The sequence below is a fragment of the Mirounga angustirostris genome, unplaced genomic scaffold (genome assembly GCF_029215605.1).
Source record: "Mirounga angustirostris isolate CCGP_5_RB_7025 unplaced genomic scaffold, mMirAng1.0.hap1 SCAF_12, whole genome shotgun sequence".
In the NCBI taxonomy this organism is placed as follows: Eukaryota; Metazoa; Chordata; class Mammalia; order Carnivora; family Phocidae; genus Mirounga; species Mirounga angustirostris.
In genome coordinates this window covers 105,432,795-105,450,173 of record NW_026991720.1, presented here as the reverse complement: position 1 = coordinate 105,450,173, position 17,379 = coordinate 105,432,795, and the positions used below count along the sequence as shown (strand labels likewise).

The window sequence follows — 17,379 nt, the reverse complement described above, 5'->3', positions numbered from 1 at the left end:
ACTGAGCACGGTCCCCGGGGACGGGGGCGCGATGGACCCGCTGTGCCCGGGAGGGTGCAAGGCAGATGCGTGAGCCCAGCGCCGCGGGGCCAGCATCACTACATGCGGACCTCGTGGGGCCCTCCCCTCCCCATGGGGACCCTCGTGGGGGGTCCTCTGGCGGAAGCTTCGGGACCCTGTGCTCACCTTGGGTTCCCAGGACCTGCCGGAAACCCACGTGGGCTCTGCGGCCACAATCCGTTCTTCTTGATCAAGAGCTCTGATCTTCTGAAAGCCACAGGTGGAGACAAGCAGAGTTCAAAGGACACAGGAGTCTCCCTCTGTGGGGCTTGCTTTGTGTGAGAGCCAGGGACCTCGTGGCTGGAGTTCCGGAAATGTCCCCACGCACACGCGCACACACACAACAGTCTCGGCAGCTGATGACACACACGGACGCCGAAGTGCTTAAATACAGATTTATTGCAAACCGACACTGGAGAGGGACTTCGCAGGCGGGCACCCTGCTCTCCGCGGACCTCGGCTGACGGAGCTCAGTGGCCAATCTGCGGCGGCCGCGTCTAGAGAGAGAAAACACACGGGCTGCACGGCTCCAGGGTCCAGCTGGCAGCGAGGGGCAGAGACGCCCGTGAGGACAGCCCGCCATCAGCAGCATGGACCGGCGTGGCGGCCCCGGCCCGCCACTCCCAGACGCCGGTGAGCCGCCATCATGACCGGCGGGGCGGGGCAGAAACACAACACTGAAGAGAACGTCGGGCAGAGGAAGACAAGGGACCACAGAGTCCACGGCTCCCCGGTCTCCCAAGTGGCTGGGATGCAGGTGCACAGCCCCCCTCGTCACACCAGAAGACCCTCACGGCGTGGCCCAGGGGCCCGAGACCATTGAGAACAGTTCTCACACGAGACGCTGGTGACGTGGGCAGGTGTGCACATCCCGGGGGCTCCCGAGGACGGGTCTCAGCAGCTCCACGACCAGCCTCAGTGCCAACTACAGGGGACAGGGCTCCGCGCCCCCCCTCCGGCGATGCTCCCACCAGCCACCTGGCGTCTGCACCTCCCTCGAAGGCGGCAGAGCCACCCGATGCTTCCCAGGGACTGGGTATTCAGGCCTCCGCGAGCCACAAACCTGCCCGCACACGACTGACGAGCCCCCTCCCACCTACTCAGGCGAAGGGGGCCGTTTCCAGAGGGACCATCGCCCAGAAAGGAGTCCTTGTCCGCCCCGAGGACAGAGCCACAAGGGGAGGTCCCGGGAGACCTGCCGTCCGACGGCCGACGGGGCAGGGGCGGGGCCGCCGTGCTCTGGTCTCCTGGGGGCACCCGGTCAGCTCTTTGACAAGAACCGGGTCCCACGAGAAGACGTCGAGGCCAGTTCCTGCTGCGCCTGTGGCCACTAGGGACTGTGTCCCCACAACCAGAAGCGGCGACCAGGACCCCACTTTCTGCTGCTCCTTGACGGGGATGAGCAGGTGGCGGACGCGCACAAACGCCAAGCAACACCACACGCACACGTGGGGCAGGGAGATGTCAAGGCTAGGGCTCCCCCCGCCCCCCCCCCCACGTCAGCAGTTGGCCCAGCACCCACTCCCCGCCCCCAGCACAAGGAAAGCAAGCAGAGCGTGTGCACGGCCGCAAGAGGAGAGCGGGTGGCTGGCGTCCCGCTCGCCCCGCACTGCTCCCTGCAGTCTGGAAATGCAGGGCCGGGTGCCGCGGGTTCGCCCTTGAAGGAAAGGATGGCAAGGGCAAACCCGCCAACGAGTCCCTGGCAGGAGGGAGCCGGGGGCATGGCCAACATCCCGCCTCCTGGCCAGCGGGCACTTCCTTTCCTCCGGGCGTTAAAACTGCACAGCCCCCGGGGAGATGTTGAACATGGCCGGGTCGAATCGCTGGCCTCGGAAGGGGGAGCCTTCAGCATCCCACCCCTTCTTCAGCATCTCGTGGACTTTCTACAAACAGAAAACAGACACAGAGGTTAACGCAGGGCCCAGAGCAGGGCTCACTCTGCCTCCTCCGCACGAGGACACGCTGTCCCTCCTGCCCGCGGCCCCTCTCCCCTGGCTTTAAGCCCAGCGGTGCAACCGCCAGCACGGCGGACATGGGCCGGGTTAACGGATCACTGCTGACCTGCGGCGCACGACCGCGCAGGGCCTAGAAACCAGCCCCGCCCAACACACGCCCCACCCACCCCTCCTCTCCAACTCCTGCCGCCCACTCCAAGCCCCCTCCCCGCCGGCCACTCTCTGGACAGGAGCCCCATGCGAGCCCTGACCGCTGGTGAGGGCTGTGTACCGGGACCATCCAGGGCCGTCAACTCCTGCTCCCCACACGGGCCCTGCCTCCTCGGGAGCCACCAGCCGGTCCTGCTGAACCCCTGGCCCCACATTTCCTCCTCCCGGGGACCTGCTTCCCTCCAGCTCGAGGCTCCATGGCCGTGTGATCTCGGCACCTCTGAGCTTCCCCAGATCTGGCTCCCTCACCACCAGCTCCCGGCACAGTCCTCCTGCCTTCACGCTCTCGTGGTCCGAACCCGCTCCCCACACGGCGCTTCCCTCACAGCCGTGTGTGAGGACGGTCCTCCCCAAAGCCCCGCCGAGCCCAGAGGAGTCCTGGACAGCAGTGATGGTGCCCCGCATTCAAGCGCAGGTCACCCGGGCGAGAGGCACACCCAGCCCCCGGCTCCTGCATGTCTGCTCAAAGTGCCCGGAAAGCGCCACTCGGCCCAGCACTCACGTCCCCCAGGGCCGCACGCTGCCCCCCGGCACGTGGCAAGTCCTTCCGGAGTCCCTTCCGACTCAAGGCACAGAGGCCCGTCTGTTAGCAGCATCTTTAAAGCTCTTCTTCGGATACGTCCCCATCGGCTGTCCGTCCCCGGGCCCGTCGGCGAGGGTCTCCTGCTCCCCTCGAGGGCCTGGGTTCCCGGCCACTTCCAGGCAGCAGCGCTCGAGCCCCTCCGCGGGGCCCAAGCTCACACACTTTCTTCTGGTGGCCACAGGCAGCTGTCCTGTAACGGACCGTGGCTGCCACCCAACGCCCATGAAGGCGAGGCCCCCATCTGCGAGCTCGGCTGCGCCAGCCGGAGACACAGGCCACCTCGGCCCCCCCGGGCCCTGTAGGCCCAGGTGGTCAGGGAGCCCAACCGAGGGCAGGTTCAGAGACTCGGGGCAGGAGAACAGAGGCAGGGACCAACTCGGGACTCAGGCCCCAGCCCTGCTGCCCGAGCCACCCTGACCACGAGCCGGCAAGAGCACCCGATGCTCCTCTCATGACCCAGCCGGCCCTGCCCAACTGGCGGTGGTCAGCTCCCTGAGTGACCCTCGTAGGAGCAAGGCCATCTGCGTGGGACCTGAGGAAAGGGCGGCAGGAGGGAGGACCAGTGAGGACGCCTCGGAACCCCGAATGGCATCGGGGGGACTCCCGTGTCGACACACATGGAACAAAGAAGACCCCCTCCTCTGTGAGACTTGACTCGGCCGGTGCCCACCACACCTGGGAACCAAAATTAACCTGATAAAACCAACCCTTCCTGCCCTCAACAGACATTCCTGGGAGCACTGAGCACAAGGAAGAATGAACACGCCTGGCGATCCGCGTTCCTGCCCCCAGCACGTGCTGCGCGGTGCGGACCTCTGCCCGTGTGGACCCCTAATGTCCCCTCCACGCTGGCCATCCGGACTTCTCTGGTCTCTGACGTTCCCAAGTGACTCGGAAGGATTTTCTTCCCATGGGCCCTGCAGCAGGGCTGGGCCTGGCTCCCCACAACTCTGCCGAGGGTCCCCGGGGGCTCGGGGGAGGGGCTGTCTGGGCACCGTCCCCCCCCCCCCCCCCCCCGCCCACACACAGCCCCGGAGAGCCCGGATCACGTGCGACGTCCCACGTCTGTGTGGACCAGCTGCACATCACAGCCCTTCCACCTGGGCTCTGAACAGGGGCAGAACCAGTGCCCCACCCCGGAGGGCCAGAGCCACCTGCGAGGACCCTGCTGCAGACCCTCCTGCCCGCAGCGTCCCCCACCGCCCCCGCCCAGCACGCCTCCTCACCAGCTCGTGGCTCTGCGGCTTGCCCTGCAGCTTCTGGTGGTAGTCGAAGGTGAGCCTGTCCAGCACGGCGTGCTCCTCCTCGTCCACCGTGGCCATGGAGCGCTCCTTGTTGATCTTGTCGATGTCGATGTGCTCCTCGCCCTCCAGGACAGCGCTCCACCAGTACTCACCCACCTTGTTCAGGCTCACCTGGGACACACGGGCAGACAGCGCTCCGTGGGGGGGCAGCCCTCGTCCCCCCCACCCCAGGTTCTCTTGGAGGCCGAGGACCTGCGTGTGTGAGTGCCCCGCACCCGCTCAGCGGCCAGGACCCCAGCCTGGCCCCCGCCCCAGCCTCCCTGCACCGCCGGGGAGAGGAGCCTCTGTCCACAGGCTCCTGCCCGCCCCCCCCAGTGCCCACCACACCCCCGAGGACCTCCCTTGCCTCCAGCACGCCCCCCAAGTCAGGGCAGCGCACGGGGGAGGTGGGGCCCAGACGGCATGCCTCCCTGTGGGCTGGTGGCCGAGCTCCTCAGAGGCCGAGAACGGACTGCTGGGCGGTCCACAGTCCCTCACACTGTCCACTTAGTCTCCAAAGGCACGAAAGCCCCAGTCACACCCCGAAGGCTGGGAGGCAGGGCAGACAAGACAGGCCTGCAGCCAGAGCAGCTCTCACTCAGAGCAGCACCCCGAGCAGAGGATTCCTGGCCAGAGCACAATCGTGACTCCACAGACCCGGAACTGGCCCCCACCAGTGACGTCTGTGAGGACACCATGTGCCTGAGCCCCCCACCGGGGGTCCGGACCTCACCACCACAGCAGGGCTCCAGCCCAGTCCCGGAGAAGGACTCGGGGTGTGGGATACGGGGCAGGCCGCACGGTGAGAGGGTGTCTGGGTGACAGCATGGCAATGTCTGCAGGACAGAAATAAGCCTCCCCGCTGCCGACTATCCCGGCGGGCGTGGGGCGTGAAGACGGGGGCAGGGGGGGGAGGGGGCACCGAGACCGCGGGCTCGGAGATGCCAACGCCATGGTTGACGTTTGGGGTGGATCTGGTCTCCAGATGCTCCAGTCAGCCGCTTCTCACGGACTTTGCTCCCCAGTTTGTGTGCGGGGACCTGACCTGGCCCTCTGAGACCCCAATATCGAGAGCACGGCCCACCTCCGCCGAGGTGCAGATCTGTGTTCCAACACAACCAACACCTTCCGAGGGGGAAGGCGTTCCCGGTCTCGCTATCCCCTTTATTCCCGGAGAGCGCTCCGAGGCACTTACAGGCCGCTCTGCCTCTGGAGACAGAGACCCTCAGGCCCTTCCCACCCGCAGGCCCTCCGTCATCACCCCTGCCAGGACCTCTGCACACACCCAGGAGTCAGCAGCCCGCAGGGCCAAGGGCAGAGCCACTCTGGGCCCAGCAGCGCCCCTCCGCAGAGGGCATGGCAGGGGTCAGCCCTGCACCACCTCTGCTGCCCGCCCCTCCACGTGAACCGCCAACCACACACAGGGTTTCTGGGCAGGACGGGCTGACCCGGCACACAAGGAGCTACCGGGCCTTGCTACCCACATGAGCCCTTCGCAAACCCAACAAAAATCAAGATGAGCCGAGCAACACTTTTAAAACCACTATTTTGAAGGGCGCTTGGGTGGCTCAGTCGTTGAGCGTCTGCCCTGGGCTCGGGTCATGATCCCAGGGTTCTGGGATCGAGCCCCACATTGGGCTCCCTGCTCGGCGGGGAGCCTGCTTCTCCCTCTCCCACTCCCCCTGCTTGTGCTCCCTCTCTCGCTGTGTCTCTGTCAAATAAATAAAATCTTTAAGAAAAAATAAGTAAGAGACACTGTGTTTTGAGAGAAAACTCACATAACACAGTCGATCATTCTAAAGTGAACAACTCCGTGCGTTTAGCCCAACAGTGTTCGGCAACCACCACCGCTATCCGGTTCAGGGCACCGTCCTCGCCCCAAAGGAGCCCCGTGCCCACCACCAGCCCCTCCCCACCGTGTCGTTATGCTTCCCGGCCCCCCACTGCGCACCCTCGGTGTCCTTCTGAGCCCCCACTTCTTGCACTCAGCGTGCTGTCCCCATGGCACGTCCACGCCGCCCAGCAGGGGGGAAGTGGCGCGTTGCTCTGGTTCGTGGTTCCGTGACCAAAGACGTCGCCACCCTTCCGCGTGCTCGTTTACCATCGTGTTTTCCTGAACATTTTACTTGGAATAATTCCAAACATAGCCGTGTGTGTTTGTCCTGGGCTCCCCCACCGACAGGCTACCCCTGCTCCATCACGGCACATGCATTTGACGACACGCATGACTCACAGTCAGTTCCACGATCTTGCCCGGAACCACCCGATATCTCAACAGGTGCCTCCTTCCCGGGGACAGGGATGCTCTTTTCTTTAGCAGAACTTTCCCTCCTGCACAGGATCCAGGCTGAGGTCCCAAATGCACCTTAGCGGTCCTGTCCCTGCTCATCTGGAACATTCCATGGCCTCGCATTTAAAGACCACTCTTCATTTGAGGTTCGTCTTGTGTTTCCTCCTGATTAAGCTCAGGAAGGTGCCCCCAAGAGTATACTGCTCAGGTGACACTGTGCCCCGTCCAGGGTGTCACTCCGCCACATCCACCGGCTTCCTCCCTGAGCCCGTTTCCCCACAATGGCGGCAGGGGCCTCCTCCCCCACGGTGGAGCCATTTAACCGCTGTTAGCACCACTCCCGGGTGCCCGGCATCTCGGTGGCTCCCGCTCACTCCCATCCCTCATCACGCAGGTGTTGAGAGTATCCTCGCTAACTCGCCACACCCCCTTACCTGGCCTCCCTCCAGGACCCTCACATCGACCTGGTCCCAGATCTCCAATCAGTTTCCCGAAGCGTCCTCACAGAAACTTCCAACCCCGTGTGAAGGAGCTCAGCACCCCCACAACCTGTGCGATGACTCAGCAGCCCTGCCTCCCCCTCCCCCCTGCCTGGCAGAACAGCGTCCAAGCAGGGCGGCCTCGTGCCTGACGGGGGCAGCGGCCGTCCAGACAGTGGGGACCAGGGGGACACCGTGAGAGCCGTGGACGGTGCTGGCCACGAGGGCAGACGGCGGAACCTGCTCCCTGCAGGCCCCTCTGGAAGGACGTGGGTCTGCATCCAACCACCGACCCCGGAGCTAGCCAGGCACAGCAGGACGACGGGCAAGCGCCCAGTGTTTCATGCCGCCAACGAGCTTTTTAAGCTCACAGATCAGAGCACTGTGTGGGCCGGACGGAACAGGGCCGGGGCGTGGTTGTGCCGGTAGGGAACGCTGTCTGCGTTCGCCTCTGCGCTCACCTCGCCCCAGGACGGAGGGACGACCCTGCATCCCCCAGGAGCACAGTCTGCTGGTTGTGCCTGGCACCTTCCTGCTGCCCACCCCCCGGAGCCACAGCTCCTCCCTGCTGGGACTCAGGGACTGCCTGGGGACGGCGCCACAGTGCTGACTGGCCCGAGAAACGCCCAGGGTCCTGGGAGAGGAGCGCGCGGAAGGCCGTTCCACGGACTGGCTTCCAGCACTTGCCAGAATGCTGCGGTTACTGAGCCCGCAGCTGGGACGGAGGATGCGCTGTGACCCCGCGGGAAACGCACATCCTCGTCAGGACACGGAGAGGGACAGACGAAGGCGCGCGGGCAGGCCAGCCACGGTGAGTGTGGGTCGGCAAGTCCATGCTGGCGGCCGCACACACACAGGGCGCAGGACAGCGTCCCCTGGCAGACGGCCGAGGACTACGGTGAGCCTGCAGCCCCGCTGAGAACTGAAGTCCAGGAGAGGATGCGGGGGCACAGTCCGCACGCACGCACACGCTCGGGGGAGCGCTAAGCGGGGCAGGGGCCGGCCCGGGAACACCCCGCCCCGGCAGAGGGGGCCGTCAGCACCGCGGGGGGGGGGGGGGTAGTGGGACAAGGACAGGGCGCTGGTGCGCCTCTGGGACAGCACGGCTCGGGGGAAGCGCCGACTCCCTGTCTCTCAGCAGAGAAAGGAGCCTGCCTGAGAGGCAAGGAGCCTCGTTTAACACTCTCGAGTGTGGGAGGGAGGGAGGTAAGAGCTGTCATCCGGTTTTAGCTGCCACCCCTGCCCGCTCCGAACGCCTGCAGCTTGTCTGATGTGCACGCCCTCAGGGGACGACGGGGGCTGGGAAGCCAGTGACGTCGCCCGCTGGGAGGTCAGGCACGGACCAAGGACTCTGGGGAGGTGACGGGCAGCCCTGGGGTTGCCCCTCGTGGTCCATGAGGCCCTCACAGCAGTCTCGCCCCTCGGTGCCCCGGGGCAGCCAGGGGCCTTGATGCTCTCCGTCTGGAGGCCGGAAGTCCGACAGGGGCTGCAGGGCTGGGCTCCCTGCGGAGGTCTCCGGGGACGGGCTGTGGCGGTCTCCCCAGCATCTGCCTGTCTTCACGTCACTCCTTCCGCCTGTGTGTCCTCCTCCGTCTCCAACCTCCCTCTTGTTCTCTCGTAAGGTCCCATTCGCAGGTTCCAGGCTCTGGGGAGGACACTGGAACCCTTTCCAGGCCTGCAGCCCTCCGGACAGGCGCCCTCGACCATGTTTTTCAGTCGCCCTGGTGCCCAGCACAGGGCCTGGCCCTGAACCATCAGCAACCTACGGACGTCTGGGGCTGGGCCAGCCAAGGCTCTCAGCCTCATCCTAAGGGTCAGGAACGCAGTTCCCGTGCAGCCGATGGGACTACCCGAGCCAGGCAGTGCCGAGCGGAGCGGAGGCCCGAGGGACGTGGTGCATGCCCCCAGCAGCAAAGGGATAAGGGTCTTCATGCGTCACGGCAACGCGCTCGCTCGGCCGCGGTACCATCTCAGATACATGACGCCAAACATCACACGAACCGCGACGTCCAGAACACGGCCCGTGGTCGGGAGGGGAGGCGGGGGGAGCCCCACACCCCACGGGCAGGGCACACCGGCGGTGCCAACGGGCAAGCTCGGGGCGTGCGTGCGAGGGCCTTCCCCACGCAGCCCCAGCTGCTGAGGTCAAGCCTCCCCGAGCACCGCGGGCAGTACTCGCCCAGCACCCGCAGACCCGAGGGCTCCCCCACGGACCCGGCTGGGGGGGGTCAGAAACCATGTTCACGGGCAGCGCCAAGTGCACCTCCGCCCGTGGCCGGCTCCGCACAGCTGAACTCGCCGAGCGGCAGGCGCGTGGCAAAGGCAAAGTAGGAAAGTCAGTGGCAGCGGGCACGGCGTGGGCGGACGGGAGGAAGGCCTCCCACGGGCTGCGCGCGCGCTCCCCCCACCCCCTCAGGGCGCCCCGCAGCCGGGAGGCGGAGAGGCACGTGGGGCTCCGCCTCGGGCGAGTCACGTCCCATGGATGAGCTTCTGGAGAGTTAAACGGGCCCCGAGCGTGCTCAGAAATGGCAGCCGATGACAAGGTTTAACGGGCTGCGCGAACCACAGCCGTGTTCGAGCACTCGCACACGGACACACAGAGAGGCAATGTGGCCGTGAGGAAGTCAGGCACGGCTACCAACGAAGCCCCCACGAGACGAGCTCAGGGATCACCAGAGGCGCGTCTCCACAGCGGACACAGAAAGTACGCGGGCGATAACCCTGACGGACGCCAGGGCAGCAGCGAGCCCTCGGCCGGCCCGTCCGCGCAGGGACGCGGGCGCACACGTCCTGGCGGGGCATCAGGCAGAACGCGTGCACCCTGGGTGGGACTCCCACTGGGGCGCTGCTCGGGGCCCCCCCGCGCTGTCCGCAGGCAGTGGGCACCCTGGGTCTCGGGTCTCGCAGCCCCACTGGCACAGGATGAGCCGCTGGGAGGCTGGGCTGGAGGTGGCGAGGAGACCCTGACTTTACCTCCCACAGCCCCGAGAGGCACCAGTGAGGCCGTGACCGGGAAGGCATTCTGCAATGGGGCCGGGGCCTGGGGGACAGGCAGGCACGGCGTGATGGGCAGAGGGGCTGAGCCCCAGGATGACAACTGTCACAATCCCACGGAGAGGAGCAGGAACCTCCGAAGGGCAGGGAGGAGCCCAGCAAGGCTGAGAACAAGAGCTGGGTGGGCTTTGCCTGTGACCCACGACCTGGTGTCCCCATCACACAGAGGGCCCGTGAGTGCGCCCCAGCAGCCCCGCACGACAGACCCCTCTCGCGCCAAGGCCTCCGGTCAGCGCACACAGGCTGGCCCACTGGTGCCCATCCTGCGAACATGAAACGGGAACATTTTTCCTTCCTTCCTTCCTTCCGGGCACACGTGAAGAATGGGTCTGTGTAAAATCATGAGGTTCTGTCCACAGACCTGGTCTGTTCCTGGTGACTGCACCCTCTCACCAGACCCTGGTTGGGCACCCCCTGCCAGACCGGGTGCGAGGCCCCGAGGAGGGGGAAGGAGCCACTGAGGATGCCAGGAACAGGAGTGCCAGAGCACCTGGCTTGGCTTCTGCAGCCCCAAGGGGCACAGCCAGCTGAGATCCCCTTTGTCAAACAAGCCGGTCTGTTTGAATCTGTTAACTCTGCATCCTCCAGGAGGACATCCGTGAAATTCAACCTGCCTTCCAATTTGTCACATTTGGTTCTGCCTCAGCTGTAACCAGGTCACTGGCAAGCACAGCCATGCTCTGGGGATGACCCCACAGGAGCTCCTCTGTGGTCACCGCGTGCGGCCTGCGCGTGTGGTCACCATGTGGGCACAAGGACGGAGGACCATGAGTTCATGCTCTGCTTCAGAGAACCAAATGGCCGGACCCCAAGGGGCCGAGGCCAGCAGAGGTGCCCCCTGAGCTGTGCCCCAGACAGCAGGAATCCATGCCCCCACGGCCCGAGGATAAGCCCCACAGCGGGTGTGACCCCCACCCCCTCCCAGAGCTCGAGCACCAACGCCCACACTCACCAGGACGCACTTGCCAGGCTCCAGGCTCCAGAGAGAGCTCTCGGTGTTGACCTTGTGGGTGAACTTCCCTTCCATGAGGACGTGCTCCCCATCCTCCTCTAGCACAGCCACCCGGATGGAGCTGCTGCTCAGGGCCACCGAGACCTGGAACCGAGCAGAAGGGAGTCACTCTGTGCTGGAAGGTGGTGCCTAGCACGCTCCCAAGCAGGACCTGGCCGCAGACCACGGGAGAGCAAGATGCAAGGCCATCCTGGGGGTCCACAGGCACTCTGGACGAAGAGAATCCTACCGACCCAGTGACACTGGAGGCAGCCCACGCACCGCCGTCTCCAAGTAAACGTACTGGAAGTCCCGTTTCAACGTGCGTAATGATGACGCAGGGAAAACTACTGGTTTTCCACAGAAATCCCTTCTCCATCGGGGAGACCGGTAGCCATGGTGGAAGGCAAGCATGGCTGGTGCAGGCTCCCACCCCCATCTCGCTGTCGGGCCTCATCAGCAGCACAGCTCTGGAGGACGCCCAGGAGGGCCGAGCCCCCGCACGCCCACTCTGCCTCCGTCTGCAAACCACTGTGCCTTCCCCGGGGACAGTGAGGCCGGCTCCCCTGTTCTCGAGAAACCCAGCCTCTCAGCCCACCATTCTCTCCTTGGGGACACTTGTCCTGGACAGTCTCTCCCTTCTCCCCTGCAGCTGCCTGCACAACCACACTGGGACCTGCTGGGACCCTGGCCTGAAGCATCCAAAGCTCGTGAACCCCTGGAGGTTCATCAGATCAGTAACCGGAAAAGGGAAGCACACAGAACTCCTGTTTTTATTCCATTTCAATTCTTTTTGAACTCTGAAACATGTGTCTAAACTGCAAAATCTTTTTATGACAGCATCTGCATAATGCGTGCATTAAATGAAAAGACACTGGAGGGGAGAACTCAGGCCTAAGGGTGGGGTTCCATCCGCTTTTGTTTGGAGACGACCCTCCCACATGGCTTGGTAAGTGCTCATTAAACACGCATAAAGCATCGAACAGAAATTCTCAGTCACAGAATATTCGAGCTTGGCTCCTGTAACCTAATTGTACTGTAAAAACCCTCGAGTAAAAGATGGACAGTGGAAGGGGTGCTGTTCCACAGTTCCCACCATCAGGCGGCTCTCGGGCGAGAGGAAGAATTCCTGAACCGTGCCGGGAGTGGGGGAAGCGGGGGAAGCAGGGAAAAGGGGACAAAAGCGCTGCTACAGAGCAGAGTGACCCACGGCCCACACATGCCCACACCCAACCTCTGGGGGTGTCCTGTTCACTCAGCCAGTTCTGCAAAGACATGGGCACGACCCGGATTTACTCAGCATCCAATGGCCAAATCAGCAGCAGCCTGGCACACTCCCAGACGATGTCCCTGACCATGAATTTGGATGTGTGGTGGAGGCGCCCCAGGAGCAAGCTCACTTTAATAAAATCCTCCCAGCCAACTTTACGTAACACGATAATTTCCAAATTTGGGCAAGCTTCTCACACTGCGAGGCCTGCACAACAGGGGATGAGCCAAAGCACCGAAGGGGACCCAGATAGGAGATGCTTCCAGTCTGAGATGTCACTCTGGGGAGGGTGATCGTGTCCCAGCCTCTGTGACCCACAGAAACGACAGGAACAAAGCACAAAGAGAAAAACCCCAGACAATGCAAGGGAGGAAGGAGGAGGAGGAGGAAACGTGGAGACAAAGGAGAAGAGTGTGGGGACAGACAGCACGGAGCAGGGACGAGTGAGTCGTCTCGTCTGTGCATGGGGCTTCTGGCTGGCAGTCAGCAGGCAGGGAGGACGGGAGCAGAGCCCCTCAGTCAGCCCTGGGACAGCTGAGGAAGCCCCACCAGAGGGGACAGGACCCCGCTGTGGTACAGACCAACGGGGCAGTGCTCCAGAGACACGGAGCAGCAGTCTGAGGGGCGGTGTGGGCGGTCGGCCCCATGTCCTGTACGGAAGGCTGGCCGGTCGGCCCCTCGGCTCTGACCAGACCTCAGCCACGTAATGGAGAACACCATCGACACCATCCATCCCCTACTCAGAAGAATGGGGAAAATACGTTTTTTTAATTAAAAAAACTACTAGGAAATTAAGAAAGGCATCCTTAAAGCAACAGCATGAAAAAACAAAGACTACGGAGCAAATAGGAAAAAAAGGAAATTCTAAAGTATTTCCAGTATATATCCTCAGAGAGGCGTGAGAGGTGTGACCATGGAACCAAAATGAAATATGAAAATAGAACAATCACACACATACACCACTTAGAATTAAACACACAGAAGCTAAAATAGAATCTGCAACAGAAAGACTGGAAAACAAAATCAAAAAACATCAAGGTAAAGACAAAGACCCATCCAGGCGGTGGGGGTGGTGTGCTGGGAACCATGCAGCAACAAGACAATGCTCCGGGGTCGAGGAAAACATGCCTTCGGACAAAACCCCACCGAGGGCTGTGCAGAAGGAGTAAAACACAACGCACACAAACTCGTGGACTCATAACACCGAGAACTCAAAATAAGGCCCTAAAAATTCCAAAGACCAGGGATAAAAGTTTACTCACAAAGAACCTGAACGGAAGAGATCTCTAGAAACAGTTAACACTGGACATAAGATGACAGGGAAGCAATGTCTTCAATTTTCTAAGGGGAGAACTTTTTTTAAAGTTAGATTTCCATACACACCTGAACCATGAAATAAGGGAAAGTTTAAAATAACTACATTTTAAGACATTCAAGAATCTCTTATTTACAACATACCTTGAGAAAGTTCCTTGAGGCTATAGCCCAGCAAAATGAGGAAAAAAACCAAACCAGAGGAAGATCCTGGGGGAACGGGGTCAAAGGCACAAACGTCCAATAGGAAGGTCAGTGGGGCCTGGACCTCCTGCACAGCACGGTGACCACAGCTCACAACATGGCACCGGGCATGAAGAAGCTGCTAAGAGAGCAGAACTCCAACACTCATCACACACACAGACACAAAACCTTAACTACGTATGGTGACAAGTGTAACTAATTCTACCTCGGTGACCATTGTGCAATACAGATGTCAGAGCCTTATGTTATACCACAGAAGCTAACAGAGTGTCATATGTCAATTATACCTTAATAAAACTGGGGGGGGGTGGGAAGATCCAAAAGGGATCCGAAACACCGAATTTAATCTAGAAGTACAGTGAAAGGAAGCTCCAGGATGGAAACTATACAGCAGAACTGAAACATAATTGGTCCGGGTTGGAATCAGAGGTGAGAGGGCTTTAGGAAAAGCGATTTCTAGACAATACGTTGTTCTAGTGCGTCTGGCTGATTTGGACATTATGAAGAAAAGATACTATTTTTTACAAGTTAAAAAGAAACACCAGGAAAACAAAAAGCTACACAAGAAATTCCTGATCCAAAAGTGTAAATTATAGAGTAACACCTCCAAAAAAGCTCTCTTTCAAAAAAGCAACAAGAATATTGGTAAAAATTGTCAATATGTACGTTTTCTGAACTTTGGAAACTAATCAAAGGTTTGCAGGAACCCAGAGAGCACTGATTCAAGAAAAACAAGCTTTATGACATTTTAGCTGACCCTAGGCCCGTTCTCACTCTCTAGCCCCTTGGTAACCCACATCCCCAGTATAGCCTGGCAGCCATCAGAGGGAGCACAGAGGAGCTGGAGCTCCTCCAAAACTTCATTCCCAAGAACTCGGATCACTTGACCTGTGGGATGGTTCCCCAGAAGACCCCAATTGTTAGGCTGTTTTTAAATGGACTCAGAAAAGCCTTTTCCCCAGGGAGTGTTTGTTGAAAACAATCAGAGGCGAGTATTTTAACTTCACAGCTGACTGAAACAGGGGATAACAGCTGAGGCAAACAAAAGGAAAAGCTGCGGAATATAATGCCCGTGGAGATTTTGAAAACTTTGGACACATGAATGTGCAGGCTATGTGCAGACTTAGAAAAAACCCTTTGGTGAGGCCCTAACCTCTCACCACTGGCTGACTTTGAGCCTCTGCATGAGCAAGTGGAGGCCAAGGCAGAACTTTCAACTGCTAGGCTAAGCGTTAAAGGCAGGCCCTAATACATACATGGAGTTCCCTGGGAGAGAAATTCACTGGTCCTAGGTGTTTAAGAAAGTCTGCCCAATCATTTGTTGATTACTAAGTTCACCAAGTAGAGACTTCACTGGCCACACACAATAAAGAATACAGACTTTAGAAAATTAGCTCAGAAAAGTCACCCAACAAACAAGAACAACTACATCAAGTACCAACAGCAACAAACCATGAGAAAAAGGGAGAATCGGAGGTCCAGGACTGCCATATTGTTATTTAAAATGTCTAATTTTCAACAAAAAAATTACAGGACTCACTAAAACAAGAAAAGATAGTCCATATACATGGAACAAAAGCAAACAATAAAACCCGTCCCCAAGGAAATCTAGACATGGGCTTAGTAAAAGTCTGTAAGTCAGCTATTGTAAATATACTCATAAAACTAAAGACTAAAACTCATAACTAAAACAAAGTATGAGAATACTACCTCATGAAGAATATCAATAAACAGATAAACATTACTTTAAAAAAAAAAAACAAATACAAATTCCGAAATTTAAAAGTAACTGGGGAAAAAAACTGAAGCAGAAAATCTACTAGAGGGTCTCAAAAGCAAATCACAGCAGCTAGAAGAAAGAATCAGAAAATCTAAAGATAGGACAAATGATGGGGCGTCTGGGTGGCTCAGTCATTAAGCGTCTGCCTTCAGCTAAGGTCATGGTCCCGGGGTCCTGGGATCGAGCCCCGCATCGGGCTCCCTGCTCGGCGGGAAGCCTGCTCCTCCCTCTCCCACTCCCCTTGCTTGTGTTTCCTCTCTTGCTGCGTCACTTTCTGTCAGATAAGTAAATAAAATCTTTAAAAATAAAATAAAATAAATAAATAAATAATAAAGATAGGACAAATGAGATTACTTCATCTGAGAAACAGAAAGAATGAATAGGGGCGCCTGGGTGGCTCAGTCGGTTAAGCGGCTGCCTTTGGCTCAGGTCGTGATCCTGGGGTCCTGGGATCGAGCCCCAAATCCGGCTCCCTGCACAGCAGGGAGCCTCCTTCTCCCTCTCCCTCTGCCTGCCACTCTGCCTACTTGTGCTCTCTCTTTCTCTGTCAAATAAATAAATAAAATCTTTAAAAAAAAAAAAAGAATGAATGAATAGAGCCTCAGAGACCTGAGGGACACCACTAAGCACACCACAACATGCACAATGGAGCCACAGATGGAGAAGAAAGAAAAAGAGGGTAGAAAGAATATATGGAAAAAATGACTGAAAACACACATTCATGAAGCTTAATGAACGCCAAGTAGGATAAATTCAAAGAGATCAAAACCTAGATGCATCAAAAAAGCCAACAGAGAATCTTGAAAGTAGCATGAAAAGCAACTTCTCACACAGGAGGGCTCCTCAACAGGAATAACAGCTGATTTGTCATCAGAAACCATGCAGGCTAGGTTGCCTAGGTGGCTCAGTTAGTTAAGTGTCTGCCTTTGGCTCAGGTCATGATCCCAGGGTCCTGGGATCAAGCCCCACATCGGGCTCCCTGTTCAGCAGGAAGCCCGCTTCTCCCTCTCCCACTCCCCCTGCTTGTGTTTCTGCTCTCGCTATCTCTCTCTCTGTCAAATAAATAAATAAAAATCTTTAAAAAAAAGAAGAAAGAGAGAAAGAAGAAACCATGCAGGCTAGAAAGCAGTGGTTCGGAATATTCAAAGGGTGAAGGGAAGGCATGTCAACAAAGAATTCTATATCAGGCAACGCTATCCTTCAAAGATGAAGGAAAAATTAAGACATTCACAGATTTAAAAAACAAACAAACAAACAACAACAACAACAAAACCCTGAGAGAATTCATCCCTAACAGGCCTATCTTTTCTTACACAAGCCCTGCAAGAAACTAGAGACAGTTCTTCAGGCTGAAATGAAAGGACACTAGATAGTTACTTGAATCCACGTGAAGAAATAGAGAGTGCTGGTAAAGATAAATAGAAAAGACAGTGTAAGTGTATCTTTTGTTAACTCTCTATTTAATTTAAAACAACTGCACCACAAAGGAGCAGAGAACAGAAGTTATCAAATAAAAGCCAATTCCGGATACACATTAAAATTAAGTTGTATTGATCTGAAATAGATTGTAATCCCAGAAAAAACACTAAGACAATATCCCAAAAAATACGGTTTAAAAAAAAAAGAAAGAAATACTACCCAGGGTGCCTGGGTGGCTCAACCGGTTAAGTGCCCGGCTCTTGATGTCGGCTCACATCATGATCACAGGGTCGTGGGATCTAGCCCCACTTGGGCTCCACACTCACAGGGATTCTGCTTGAGATTCTCTCCCGTTGCCCCTCCCTGGCATGCTCGCTCGCTCTCTCTAAAAAAAAAAAAAAATCTTAAATAACAAAAATAAAAAATAAAATACTACACTAGAAAATTTCTATTTAACATAAAAGAAAGCAGTCATGGAGGAAAAAGA

At 58.4% G+C, this 17,379-nt stretch overlaps 1 protein-coding gene across 2 annotated transcripts in view; it reads right to left on the bottom strand.

Annotated features, from left to right (window-relative positions):
- Nucleotides 1-441: 441 nt before the first annotated feature.
- NUDCD3 (NudC domain containing 3) overlaps nt 442-17,379 on the bottom strand; it is a 59,508-nt gene continuing 42,570 nt past the window's right edge. Inside the window, exons 4-6 of one of the 2 annotated variants that reach the window (XM_045864998.3) lie at nt 10,867-11,010; nt 4,035-4,223; nt 442-1,943 (exon numbers count right to left, since the gene is read on the bottom strand). In XM_045864998.3, coding sequence (XP_045720954.1) covers nt 1,833-1,943; nt 4,035-4,223; nt 10,867-11,010 — 444 coding nt within the window. In that variant the 3' untranslated portion in view covers nt 442-1,832. The remainder of the gene's footprint in view (nt 1,944-4,034; nt 4,224-10,866; nt 11,011-17,379) is intronic. The other variant, XM_054505376.2, reaches the window with a different exon arrangement.